At 39.4% G+C, this 14947-nt stretch overlaps 1 protein-coding gene across 2 annotated transcripts in view; it reads right to left on the bottom strand.

The window, feature by feature from the left end:
- Positions 1-1140: 1140 nt before the first annotated feature.
- Positions 1141-14947, bottom strand: part of MTHFD1L (methylenetetrahydrofolate dehydrogenase (NADP+ dependent) 1 like) — a 142887-nt gene continuing 129080 nt past the window's right edge. Inside the window, exons 27-28 of one of the 2 annotated variants that reach the window (XM_085217034.1) lie at positions 7692-7800; positions 1141-4001 (exon numbers count right to left, since the gene is read on the bottom strand). In XM_085217034.1, coding sequence (XP_085073160.1) covers positions 7711-7800 — 90 coding nt within the window. In that variant the 3' untranslated portion in view covers positions 1141-4001; positions 7692-7710. Of the gene's footprint in view, positions 4002-5450; positions 7468-7691; positions 7801-14947 lie in introns of those variants that run through there. The other variant, XM_085217035.1, reaches the window with a different exon arrangement.

Genomic DNA, 14947 nt, shown 5'->3' with positions numbered 1-14947 from the left:
TATTTAAAGCTTTACGTAAAGAACTACATGCACACATAGGTATTCCCTCATGCATGCTTGTGTATATGTAACACAAGAACATGGAGCAGGGCACTATTACTATAACCACACTTGGGAAATATTTGCATTTAACTTACTTTACCTAAACACTCAGTCTTTAAACTAAGGGTGCACAAACAAGTAGGGTGCAGCCATCCTGCTCTTGAGACAAATGCTTGAAGGGGGCTTCCAGTGTTTTCATTTCCTTTCAAGCAGGGGGCCTAGCTTAGCTTTCAAATTTATCTTTATATTCCTTATGTAGGAGAAAGTTCCTTGCTGAAACACATTAGAGAAGCTGAAAAGCTTCTTTGAATCCTAGCTATGAGATATGTTAAAACCCAGTACTAGTCCAAATGACTTTGTCTTCGTATTTAGCAAACAGGAGCAATGTCCAGTACGTGCTTGAAATGCTTAATTTCTTTCCACCTCTTCCTGCCCATCTTGCTTCCCCATTTTATTTCTTCCTGTTCCTAGGTTGCTTGCTGCTGTGTTATGATCTAATCAAGTTAACACCTACAGTTCCTGAAACTTTTACATTTCTTGTATTTCATACCTATCCCAAAAAGCTCATGGGTGCAGATTCCTGTACCTGATATTTCTTCACACAAATCTAGCTTCCAGCTGAGAAGTGGAAAGTGTCCAGCTGATCCTTGTGTCTGATCCAGTCTTTCACACCAAGGACCAAAGGCAATAGCTAGATATTTTGGGACCAGGACAGGATGTTAATCTGGTGTGTCCTTTCCTCTGAACACAAACTAACTTCAAAAGGACCGCAATGAGAGAAAAGATGGGGTGGGTAGGCCTTCTGTACACAGTCCCTAGTGGCCACAGCCACAGAGCCTTCCTGGCTTCCAGGGACAGCTCCTGCCAGCAGCACAGAGGGAGGCCCCATGCCTTGCTCACTCCTGGCACCCAACCACCATGATACTGAGCTTTCTCCTGCTACGATTGTGTTCAGCTGGAGACAGGGACATGGCAAGACTTGGTGGCTTAGCAGAGAAGAATAGATCACTATTTAAATAGATTGGATGGTGGAGAAGAAGGGAACAATAATAAATAGAGGTACTACATTGACGAATTCAGACTTAAGACAGGAGCCACTTTTGCAAACTGAACATCAGCATATGCATGCACTTTATTTTGATGTTTATAGTAACTGAAAACCCAGAGTTTTGGATTTTAAAATATGGACCAAGAAATGTGCTGTAAGTGGTGTGTTTCAATGTTATTATTTTCTGCAGCAGCAACAGCAAACTATTCAGTCATTACAAAAATCAGACCTGACAGTGAACAATTGGGTGTTTTTAAACACCTTTAACACCATTAGCAAATGCAGGGCTCACTACAAGAAGCCTCACAAAGCTGCAAAACTGCTTAGAAGCAGTGCAAAGCAGGAGCCTCACATCTGCAGGCCCAGCTGTGCAGCAACAAGCAATGCACTGAGAAGTACCACTCACCTTGCAAGGATGAAGGCATTTGGCCCCAGCAGTTGGGAAGGCACAGTGGATGGCCAACAGCTCAGTCTCTGTGGATTGCAATACAGAACCTACAGGCCAATGTGAATTACTCCTAACAAATCTTCTGCTCAAATATAAAATGAAGAGCCCAAAATGGAACAGCTCAAGGGATTTTGCAGATAGTTAACTAGGTGGGAGCAAAAGGCTAGGGCAAAACAAAATCGAGCTACTGCAGCTTTCCTTCAATTATTGGAGCTATCAAAACAGCATAACAAATCCTGCGCACGTGACAGTAGAAAAATTGCAGGATGTTTGTTAATGAATAGAGCTGGAATGGTTTTTCAGGGAGAGACTGATGGGTCAGAAAAGCAGTCCCAGCATGAATGGCCTGATGGAACAGCATGGAGGTTGCAATAGAGCAAGCGTGTAGGTATTGAGCAGCAGCTTGAAATAAGTGGCTTACACAACCTGTCCCCCAGACATCCACTGTTTGTGTCCCACACAGCATGGAGACAGTCCCACACACCAGTGGGGAAACCACAGCAAACCCAGAGAAGGCACAGTTATGGTTTCCTGAATTTTGCTGGGCAAGACAGAGGGAAAACCTCATAAGTCTTTTAATAACTATAGGAAATACAGAAAAAACTATGCCTGGAAACCTCTCTTATTTTCCTCCAAAAGTCTTTGGGGTTTTTCAAGGCTATACCACTAGATGTGCACAAGACTACATTACAAGATATATGCGAATAATGGGGTTGTATTCTGGAGCACAATTTACTAGAAAACACCAGAACTCTCTGTTCAGAGGAGCTGTGAAATCCATATGTGAACCTTGCTTTCTACTTAGCACGTTTGTCCTGCCTCAATGTAATTAAAGCATCCACATTCTAGGACATTATGAGCTCTAACATCTAATCAGGCTAAAGGATCAGCCAGCTTTATTTTTCATGTTGAAGTTTATCATCACAGTGATCCCCAGGCACTGGGAGACAGTACTGTGAATAGGTTCTGAAATGCAGTCAGCAGACATTTCCGTGCTACTCCAGGGAAGGCACAGATAATTACTTTAATTACCCCCAGTTTGTTCTTCTGTCCATAATTATAGTTTGGGGTTTATAAATAATGAAGCATGATTTTAAAAACCAAAACAGGACCCTCAATTACCTCAGGAACTGTGCTGAAATTCTGTCTCCAAATGTAGCTGTGCAAAAGGGAACCAAAATTACATTGTATAAGCCCATACTATACAGATGTGCGTAAGCAGAGCAAAGCAACAGGATGGAAAACGTCACCAGGAAAATAAACTCTCTCATCATTATTTCGCTGCTTTTTACCTAAAAAAACCAATGTCCCATTGTCTTGATTAGACCTATTGTCCTGTTGCATTTTTTGTTATCGAGGGAACCAACAGTGAGAGTCAGTGAGAGTTTCCTGAGGAGCAGCAGTCTGAAAAGCTAAATGCAGTATCCTATGCTTAAGGCACATTTTGCTGCAGATTTGAGAAACTGGAGGTAAGCTAAAGCACAAAGCTGAGGATTTAAGTTTCCTGAATACCTACGTGAAATACAAAACACACTCTAGCTTTTCAAGGTGGTTAAAAACTGCGCAACAAAGTTCTTTCCTGTTGCATCCTCACTTGATGACCATTCATTCCTCTCTTGTTCCTGGGCGTTGAATGCTGCAAGCGACAGGGCTGGTGGGAAGCCAGCACAGCAGGAGGCTTCATTAGCCATGAAGAGAAGCAAAACAGGGCTTCAGGCAGAGCAGTGCCCTCTCTGAACAACCAGCATTCACAACCAGCTTCCCCACAACAAGCACATCACCAGCTGGATAGCCTCAGAGATACACAGAGACCTATGGACGTGAGACAGCGATGGCTGAAATGTTTTGTTGCCCATCAAGGAAACAAATTATATATTAAAAACCCTCAGCAGAATACATGCTCTGTTCTTTCTCCACTTAGTATCTTCCTCGCTTGAAGCTTGGCTTTTGCCCAAATGCATCCAGAGCAACACTCGATGATAACTCAAAAATGTGAAGTTAATCTGTGTGCAGCTTCTGCTCCTGAATGCCAGGAGCCAAAGTGTATTTTTCTGGGAGGAACAGACTCAGTCACAGAGAATAATCATGTTTGCGTAAGTTTTTAGATAGCCAAGGATAAGGGAAATACTTTTGTTAACTCCTTTGAGAAAAGATGAAAACTCCAAAGAGAAAAATTCCATTTTCTCGATGTCCTTTTTTCCAGCACCAAATACAAGACCCAGCAGAGAGCTTTCTGCACTACAGAGGGAAACATTTAGCCTGCCTTTTTTCTTAAAAATAAACAAACAAAAACAACCTTACAGATATATTTCATCCTAAAAACTAGTTTGAAGAAAGAATAAACTTTTGCTCTGTGGTTTATCTTGACATTCTTCCAGAGACACATAACAGGAATATTTCAAATTCACTTTTGTCTCCTATTTGCAGGAAATAGGGAAGTTGCAGTTCTTAATGTCCAGACTTCTGAAATGAGAAAGACAGTGAAGTTGTAAGTTGAAACAAGAAGTCTTCAAAGAAGAAAAGAAATGGAAATAGAGTCTTAAATGTACTTGCAGTGTTTTAGCAAAATTGGATAATTTTGCCTTAATCATAATAAACAGGAACGCTTATTTATGTCACATGCACCTTCCGTTTATGATCTCTGTATCCCTGCTGGGAGGAAAAAGGAGATCTGAGCTCCATTCCCATCTGATCTGGACTTCAAGCTCTACATTATAACAGTAACTGCTGCGAACTGACACCCTGAAGTGCAGTACTGCAGAACGACAATAAAGTAACTCTGGTTTTTTGTTTCATTGAATTGATCTTGTGGACACAAAGAAAAAGCATTCAAATGACTCCTATCCACATCTGGATGAATTAAGACAAAAACATACAATAAATATTTCCCAATTTCATGATACCAGTGTTGGTGTCCCCCCTCGAGCTTTATGACCATCCAGATGCTGGCAGGCAGAGCTCTGAGGTTGGAATTCCGTATCACAATCATGCTGATGCTCTGCCGATCTGAAGAGGAGACAAGTTCAGGAACATTTCTGCACCCATGGGCAGCCACAGCCTTACTGAGTCAGTACCAACAGAGGAAAACTGCCATCTTCCTCATCAACAGAGGCACAGTAAGAGAGGCACCTGCTGCTGCTGACTGCATCAGAGGGAACATAAGAGCTCACAGGGGTCTTAGCTGTGACTGGACTGTGATTTTGAAGGGAGAGCCAGGTACATAAATTCCCCTCTTTGTGTGTATATAATATTTTTTTAATAATACTTCCTCCTGGCAGACTTGTCTCCATGTAAGTAATTTGTATTCTGACTGAAGCTATCTACAGATGGCTCTCAAGGAAACGATTTCGATTTTTCACTTAGCGTAAGCCAGGCAGTATAGGATAAATATGGCAATGGCCAGGGACAAAGAACTAGCCAGATTCTTTCAGGTTCATTCCCAGGTATTCAAATATTTCTTTAAAAAAAAAAAAAAAGAAAAAAAAAAAAAAGAGCATGTTTCTTCTACATATCATATATGTATTTGCTAACTGTCAACAGAAAAACACCGAGCTGACTTTTTTGACAAAGGTCTTGCTCATTTGACTTTATAGAAGAGTATATTCATGACTGGCACTTTGCAACTTTTTTGGGTGACAAGTGTCATCTGTTTCTATGACGCTGTGAAGAGGTGGAGAAAAATCAGAGTGGCTGATGATACCCAGGGTGGCAGTGCAAGGAGAGCAGCATGCCATCACCTGACAGCAGGAATGTTTATCTGTAACTCTTTCACAAGTCCCTTGAAGGTAAACTTTGCAGAGGAGGATGCAAACTGCACACTAACACAACTGTTCTCAGCTCTGCCGGAGTTTACAGAGAAACATCTGTAGCTCTTACACTAATCTCTAAATATATTTCAATTGCTGCATCTTAAAGATTTAAATAATTTCTAACGGGTTGGTACTGTGTCTTATTACTAGAAATTTTACATTGTATGCTAAAACCCCAAGAAAAGAATTCAGACTGAGTGGTAGAAAAAAAAATCCCTCAATCTGACACTGCAGAAACAAATTATTGGATTCTTTGAAGCGTTATATCAGCTACAATGTGGGTTCACTTCTGTGAAATTTTGAAAGCAAATAGTAGTATCCTCTAAAGAAAATTGGAAGTAAAGATATCTGAGAATGTACTTTCTCTCTTTCTTCAAAATAACAGATGTACAAATCCAGCATGTGAACTGGATAAATTTTATAACTGATGAATAGTGCCCGCCCTGTATCGTGCTCCCTGGGTATTACAATATTCTCAGTGCAAGACATTTATTCATATAAAAGCAGGAATGCATATGAACACGTGCCTATTTTTTCTTTAAAAGGCATGAACTTACTGAATTGTTCATCTATCTATCTGATGCCACCAACACTGCCATAACAAAATAAAAATTATGTATTTGCAGTTGAAACTATACCATTTTTTGCCTGACTACCTAGTTTTTGTGGTTTGGTTAGCACTTCTTTGGTTGATGTTAGGAAACCATCATTTCTGATTGAAAAGCCAAGGCTAACATTTTCATTTCATGCACTACTTCACATGAAAGACATTCACAAAATGGAGTATTTAATCATTTAATCTGCTTAATTATGATTACTTTTCAAGACACACCAATCCATGGAGTGGATGGATTTGTGAAAGACTATGCAGTAACCACACGATTAAGCAAGCTACACGAATCTGCATATAGATTTTACATTAGGATACTGCAGCCATTTTAGATGACTCAGAGGTAATGAATGACACGACTGATACATGATAAATCAATATGTATGTAAGAAGCTATTAGGCATGTAATGCACATCAGTAATAAAAATGAGATACACGTCAAGAAGCAGTAAGCGTAATACTAGCCAGTAACAGAACAATCAGGGACAGTTTGCATGCATGTAAGCACTGCTCACTACCAGCATGTCAGGTAGTAATTTACTTGTCTGTCCTAACTTTCAAGCTACTTGGTTTTTACTTGTCTTGACTGGTACACATGAAATGGTAGAATCTGCTCTCAGCGGATGTTATGTGAATGCTGTGAGGATCAAGTATGGACAAACTAATGGTTAATTTCATCTGAGCAATGTTCTCCCCGGGCTGTGCAAACCTCTCCCCTCCTCCAAACAACAGCCAAAAACAGAAAATGAAAGCTGTCTCAAATTAGAGTAAACAAGGATTGCTAGAGCAGGGCTCGAATACCTGGGCACATTCGCCTCAAACCTGCAGCTGACCTAAGGTGCCACCACAGCCCTAAGAGCTCAGTAACAAGACAATACTGTCATTCTGTGAAAAAGGAATTTTTTGCTCTCCAGACTGATTTACTGGGGTAAGAGAGAGAAGTGATAGGAGTGACCCATTGCAAGGTGTTTTGCATCAGTTAGGGTTTCATTCTCTCTTACTTCATTCAGTATGGTGCAAGGTTAAAATGAAGTAGCATGAAATATTTTAGCAGCTTGGATTTTCAAGTGAGGAACACATGCTACACACAGTTAAAACGGAACACCAATAGAATTAAGTACTTAGAGAAGGGTGTAGGTTGTGGGGAAACAGCAGCTTTCCAGGAAAAAGAGGGAAGCCAGCATGAAAAATGCACAGCCTGAGGACAGATCAGCGTTCTTGACAAGCTTTTTATCATTTGAGAAGATGACAGCAATCAGGAAAAAAAATGAAAAAGAAAACAAAACAAAGCTCATGATAAAGCAGAAAAACATCTCCTCTGATATCCAGGTAATGACAGAAACATACTGCCACATGAAAGTAGTATCAAAGATGAACTAGATGTTTCTTTTTAGGTGACTAACAGGACACAAATTCTTCAGACAGACTTTTCTCCATAGCCAAGAGTGGTATAATTCCAGAGCCAGTTCCTTCTCACTCCAAACTGACAGAGCAAGGAAATCCAAGGGCACTATCAATGTACACCACCAAAGTACATCAGAACAAATGCCAGCAACCACTCAGCAAATGAGAAAGCACATTATCAAACATTCCCCCAAATCCATGTGTGAAGTCCTCTGTGAAACTAGGGCCTAGATAAACTCCTAGATAAACAATATATTTTAACTATATATATACCAGAGACAAACACCCTCCCCCCAGACCGGAACAGTAAAATAATGGCTGCTGACCAACCTGAATTTGGATCTCAGTATCAAAACAATCCCTTCACTTCCTCTGTGACGGGGTCAAGATCAATGTCATAGAAGCATGGTCTTGTGGGCAGTCCTGGCATAGTGCTCATCTGTGGAAACAAAGAAATTAAGTTACAATCCTGTATCTGTACAGAGGTAGATCACACTACCCACGTAAAACTCAGATTAAATGGTGAGATTGTTCACTGTGGATTCAACTACGGATGTGAACTTCACATTTTTTCTTTTGGTTTAAAATGCCAAACTCCATACTTCTTCAACTCATTTTTAAGTGTATGCTTCTAAAAGTGTATGCTTCTAAATGAAAGAGAAAATAAAAGCCACAAAATGGAGACTAATATATTAAACTAAGCATAAGACTAAACTCTTTAAGAAAATGAAGACGATGCTGTGGGACTTATTTGTTTCTCAGCATATTTGTTTGGAAAACACATCAATTTATATATAGTAAGAAATTAATACAGCAAAGAGCAAGAATGTAACTGCTTGAATTCACCTGGTGATGTAAATGTGCTGAGCTGCAGACCTTTTCAGAACACAGAAGCAGAATTAATCGCAACACTTTCATGACCAATTACTTAATGTGAGGAACAAATTAAAATAGTTCAACTAAACATACATGGCTTGTAGTTGAATGCTAATTTAGTAGTTAGAATCAGTAGGTTGAGATACGAAGCTAAAGCAACCCAATTATCTCAAACTATGTATAATTAAGATCCTGATCTAGCATAAAACACCAGCATCTCTGTATTTTTAAACATGTGAATAATCTCATGGCCTTAAATTACACAGTTAAATAAAACGCTGCTCACACTACTTATATAATTATTTACAATTGGTGTTTTAGCAGCAATTAAAGACACAGGAGTGACACAAAAATCCTGAGGTGCAGGCCCACCACAGCTTATACCACCTGAGACCAGAGGTACTCCTGCTTCCCACTTCAGCACTCCTACCTTCTCCTTAAGGAAATGTCTGAGTGTAGGTTCAGCAAAATTATCCTATTAGTTAATCCTCTTCATTTTCTGTTTCAGCCCCTTTAGCCAGGAAAGGCTTCTATGGCTCCAGTGCCAGCACTGGCACAAGGTAAAGGACGAAACTGTGGACAGTATCAAGGGAGGACTAGTCTGGATCAATCCGAGCCACTGTGCTTCCCACCCTGCTTCTTCCTAAGATGACAGTTAGATACATGGAATATCTCACCGTGCTTCCACTAATTCAAGGCATTCTAAAAATACATTTGGGCTTATGAACTCCATAAACCCATTGAGTATCTTAACCTCAAAGGTGGAGGATAGCCATACTATATTAGGCCCTACATTAATACCCAAAGAGATGAAAGACATTGTAATCTTTGGAAATAAGCCTGAAGGTTCAGCATTAACTCATCTGTTTGCTAGCTAAAAGCCTTTATGCATTAAAGCTTCTTTAATAAATTCTAGATTCTGAAGACCAACATAGGAACCTACACTGGGATAAGTCAGTGGAACAAAATTAAAGTTGTTGGTTAATTTGGCCCCAGGATGTAACTTTCCAGTGTGGCTGTACAGGAACAAATCACACTGGCTGAGTACTGAAACCACTCTTGACACAATAACCTACTGACAGGGACAAACTGAGGTATGTTCTCATGACATGAGCTAAAATCCACTGGAAGGAGGAGGTTTCACCCTTGGGATGATCCACTCTTGGAGCTGGCTCTGACAGTTGTCTTACTGCAAAGCAACCTCATTCAGCACATCAAACTGATGAAAATACTCCCATTCTTCTGGTCAGAGTTGGTCAGCTGATGAAACAAACCTGCTTGCCACATGACCTGATCACTAGTAGACTGCTGACCCAGATAGGCAGCAGCAGGACAGCGATGAGGCCCCAACTCTTAGCAGAGGGCACATGGCTAAGATGGCCGGCCAGCCAGCCAGCTCCCTACCACAGTCCTCACCAGTTCTTCCAGCAGTGTTTTTCCTGGACAGAGGCAAGCTGAAACAGTCTAATAGGCCTCAAATGAGAGAAAAGAAATTATGGCTATCTCAGTTGCTCCAGAGAGCTGTATTTACAGTCCCCCTGCAGACATATTCCTTTATAAGCCAGCTGGTTTTGCTGCACATTCAGTGATTCAGTTCATGTCTCCTTCATGTTTCAGCTTCATTCTGAATGCTAAGTGTAGCATTTACATCATGGGAACACAAGTACAAACATCTCTGTGGGCTGCCCTGCTCACCCCTTAACCCTGCTTTCTCCAGGGAAATGTCCTGCCATCTCAAGCTTAACTTCACCTCTGGGAAGGAGGAAAGTAGTACCACTGTAGCCATTGTCCTACTTGAAATCTGAGAAGAAACAACGCAACCTGCTCTTCTGCTGGACTCGGTATGTTTCCTCTGTTTTTAAATATAGCCCTTCCTGAGCTTTTGTTATTGCACACAGTAGCATTAAAAGAAAAAACTGTCTGTTTGCATTCACTTAAAACCATTCCACTGATTGTAGGACGTCATTTTATTGGCTGATATTGTCTTGGCATCTTAGTTAAGTACTAAAACACCTTGTCACTATTGTTTATCTGTTGACCACACCAAAACTACATTATTCAGGTTACTGAATTATTTTCTGTCTCAGACTCAGCCCAATTTCTGAATTAACCCTTAACAAGAAACTGCCTTAAAGAGTTATACTTTCTTGGGAGGGGAATGAGCACATTGCAAAAGACAACTTTCTAGTTACTCTGTGTAGGGCAGTTCTACATGTATACCTACATTTGGAAGTAAACTTCCACATTCCACCTTTCTTTGTCTTTATTTTTATTCTTAAATTATTATTTTTAAAAATAAATCTATAAGCTTGGCCAGTCTTCATTTCAATTTCCCTGCACAATAAAAACAAGAAAAGTTAGTGGAGTTTTTCCTTATTATTGTGTAAAAAAAGAATCTTACATATACGCTTGCTGTTTTGTTTTTTTTTTTTCCCTATGAAAAGTCAGAGTGGAGTTACTACTGTAGAACTGCATACAGTGAAAGTATTGCATCTATAAAATGTGAAAATCAAAACAGTTTATTACCTGATCAGGGAGTACAACTATTCTCATATTGAAAGTTTAAGTCAACAAATGGGAGCGAGTTCATCTGAATTAGAATTACTGCTCCATGAAAAGAAGCACAAGGCAAAAAAAACAGAGCGGAAACATTCTGGGACAAATGCCTATGTGAACTGTAGAGTAAAAATAAAACACGTCCTGTGATATTCCCCATTGCCCAGACTTCCAAACAGGCAAAGCCATGCCGATTTATGATTATGTCTCTCCACTCTCATTATCTGGACAGAGAGGCAACAGGCAGCAGAATCTATCCCTTTTTCATTAATTCAAGGTCAACAGCAAGAGATGGATGGCTGACTGAGAGTATTACTACCACTTTTTTCCTCACCGGTACTCCATTTCCTTCTGCAGCCAAAAAAGCAAGGAAGCAAAAAAGGCTCAGTAGACTGCACAGCTGAATGAAGCTTCATCTGGTTGGCTTTCCACATGGGTGCAGACTCAAATCAATTCTCTTGCTCTGCTCTACCTTCCACAGTGCTGAAGGAAGGCATCAATGTGAAATTTCACAGGCCAGCCTTAACCTCAACATACATCATGACTCAGAAGCATCCATTCCTCTCCCTACCCTAAGTGACTACAGTCTCAGTTTTGTGCATAGGGATGCAAAACTGCTGCTGAAGCATGTGTTATACCTGCACAACACCCAGAAGAGTGGTTCTGCACCTCTAAAGTTTCCTGAGATAACTACACACACTAAAATTACTTCATTCTTAAATCCAGCAAGAATAAGAAAGAACAGTGAAAGAGAAAACATGCCAAAAACATAGCTCACTTTGGTAATTAGCAACTATGTGCAGCACAAAACAAAACAAAACAGAAAACCAACAACCAAAACAGAAATGTACAGCCACACAGTATCTTGCTGGGCATTTCATACAATGTATAACTTCTATACACTGTATGGAGATCAGCACAAATCTCCATTCTAATATAATGCTGTCTTGATTATAGTTTGATAGCTACTCAACATCATACAATGAGGCTGTAAAGAAAAAACAGGATAAGAAGTAGTGAACAAGACCACATTATCCTGATCATACCACAAACTCAATGTAGGTAGCCAAAATAATCAAAACTCAGTATGACCAAAACTGTTGTTACTACACTTCCCTTGGGAGAAGGAATATATGAGGCATAAACTTTGTGTGTTAAAACTTTATGGAATTCAGATGAATGTTTTATGCAGGGAAGACAATAGAAAGTTTTATGAAGAATTCATCCAGCTGCTGCCCAAAATATATCATGAAGAAATTATTAGGAACTTGTTTTTTTTGTACTGGAATCAATCATTTTCTTTACAAACTCTGCAGCTGTCTACACATCCATGAGAAAAATCACCTTCAGAAAGAAAATATGAAAAATACAATGTTTATTTCTTATTATGTCACTCTATGTTTTGGAGATAAAAACAGCAAGTTTTACAAGCAGCCATCCTGAAGACCATTTATGCTCCTGGAAATGTGCAGCTCATAGAAAATAAAATATGATTTTAGTTCAAAAAGCTTGTTATAGGCTATAGTCATTTAGAATAAGCATTTACAATCTGCAGGTGTGCTTACATGACTAAACAAAAAAATGGAGCTTAGAAAAGGAAGGTGCCACATAATTATAAGGAAGCTATAAGAAAGTGCTGTTCCATATCCTCTCCAGAACATATCGTCAGTCACAGACTCAGTAAGTTGAGCGTCACTGGAGTTCCATTTAAATTACAGCTACATTTTCACTTGTAATTTCATTTGGCCATCAGGTTTACGTAACAAGTACCATCAAGCCCTAACGCTCTGCCAGCCGTTTGCCATAGTCCCAAGAGGAAATATCTGCCTTCACTTCTCTTTTTTTTTTCAAACTGAACAAACTCCTATCAGAGGTTGACAGATTCTGCCTTTTATTTTGAGTGTACATACACATATATGTACATATATGTATTTATTCTAAAAAATCCTTATACAATCTGAGATCACCTTAACAGAGTTAGCACAATGGCATGATCTGCAAAACAGATGTTCTGAAAACTACATCCAACTCATTTAGTGTTTTTTTCAGCTATAAGACAAGACAGGGCTGATGTGCAGGTACAGCATAATTTCTAATAGAGAAGAAAAAAGAAATAAAGAACAACAACAAAGTTCCAGAGGAATCTGTACTTACACAAAGTAGGCAAAATAGATGACTAGAAGATACCAAAAAATCAACATACAACTTACTGAGGAAACCCCTCTGTTCTGTGGCTTATGGTGTTACATTTGACAAGAAATGCAAGTAATTCATATTATCTAATTGTAATCTTTTGTTAATTAAGTAAGGACAATGTGCAACCATTTGAAACTTGAAATAGTGCAGAAAACAGATGTTTCTCAGGAGAATCTAGCAGACACATGACTGCAGATGACTATTCAATAAAATATGATAGGATGAATTGCACACTCCACACTCCCTCAGCAAGAAACAATACAAGAGGAAACTCAAGAGATTTATAAATAGCACTGTAAACCTACATGCATTGTTTTCAGCACACTAGAATTTGTTGGAATCTTGAGGCGTGGCATGAAGGATCTCCACTTGAGGGTTTCAATAAAGAGCCATTTCAACAGTGGAATCGCCATCAGAAATTTGTTCACCAGTCTTCAAATTAAACTGTCCTGCATTACACAGAGATGTTCAATGTGCACCAAGCAGTGCACCAAACAGTGCAGAAAAATCAGGTAGCATATTCCAAATATCTCCAAGATCAAATGATCAAACTTGCTTGTTCCACAGAACCTGAAAATTTCCCCCAATTTGCCAGGCATCAGAAAGCAGCTGACATTTGGAAGGAAACAATTTAACAGGAAGATGAAGGAAAAGAATAATATAAAGAGAACAGCACTGTTCAGTTTACTTAAAGAAAGAAACACAAGATTTACTGAAGTTTTAATGAAAATTTGCTGAAGCTGATGATGGTCAGAGGAGGTAGGGAGACTGAAGCTCATATTTCCTCCTCCGGAAATCTTTAAAGAAAAAAGGAACCTTGTAAAACAGCAATCTACCTTTGAAACTCAGCACATTGACTGCTTTCAAAATGACCAAAATAGTGTTTGAAAAGATGATGATCCTACTCCAACATATGCTGTAGCATTCCTTGCAAGAAACATCTTTGTCTCAGTGGCATGCTGGATGATATCAGGTGCAGAAGTCCATCTGGCATCAATTTTTCTATTATGATTTTCTCTTACATTAATGTTTATACATTCTTGGCAATTTTCCCATTTTGTGAAAGTATTTACAACAACAAAATGCATAGACATTGCTCTGCCATCAGCATCTGAATAAAGTTACAGAAGTACCAAATGCTGAGTATGCAATCCTAACCAACCTTGTTGCCAGGTGCTCAAGCAAGGTGGGAGCAGCTTGTGCCCTGTAATGTTCTCAAGAGGATTTCCAGAACCCAATTTAGTCATCTTGAGCAGGAATAGTCTGACTGAAAGCAGTCTCCTGGGCATCATGAAGAAACAAAATGCACAACAGTCTACATCTGTCCAGTACAGTTTTTGAGACAGCTGCACAGGGTACATCAGGAATCAGCCAGTACTTGGTTGGCCAAGTTCTTAGCAAATGGGTTCCTGTAATACTGCTGAAACTCAGATGTTGCTGCTAGTGATGCGCTGAGGCACCAAAGACTCAGAAGAGGCATTTTGTTAGTTATTAAATAAAATACTTAGGCACAGATGTAATCTGCGAGAGAATGAGCAGATTTCCTCCCTTAAGTAAAACATTTGTGACTCACATACATGACAGTAGTTTCTCCTAGCAGAGTTGTCTCAATTTCACCTCAGAGAGTATAAACCGGTATTTGAAACAAAAGAAAATGATCCCCCCGATAACAGCAACACAGTGTAAATATTTTAAGTTTTTCTAAAAAAATGCATCTCTCTGAGGTTGAATGTTAGATAGGCCAAATGTTCAGTGTAGTATTTGTTTGTACTATTCACAAAGTGGTAGGATATTCCACATGCTGTTCAGTGCATTTCTCTATACCAAGACAATTCAGTGGATAAACAGAATGCTGTAAATTGAAAGCTATAAAAAACAAACAAACAAACAAAACCAAAACAAATAAAAAAACACCCCCCCAAAAAAAACAAAAAACCAAACCCAATCAAACAAGCCAC

The sequence above is a fragment of the Meleagris gallopavo genome, chromosome 2 (genome assembly GCF_905368555.1).
Source record: "Meleagris gallopavo chromosome 2, MGAL_WU_HG_1.1, whole genome shotgun sequence".
In the NCBI taxonomy this organism is placed as follows: Eukaryota; Metazoa; Chordata; class Aves; order Galliformes; family Phasianidae; genus Meleagris; species Meleagris gallopavo.
Note: the sequence above shows the minus strand (reverse complement) of the source record. Positions and strands in the feature narration are given on the sequence as shown.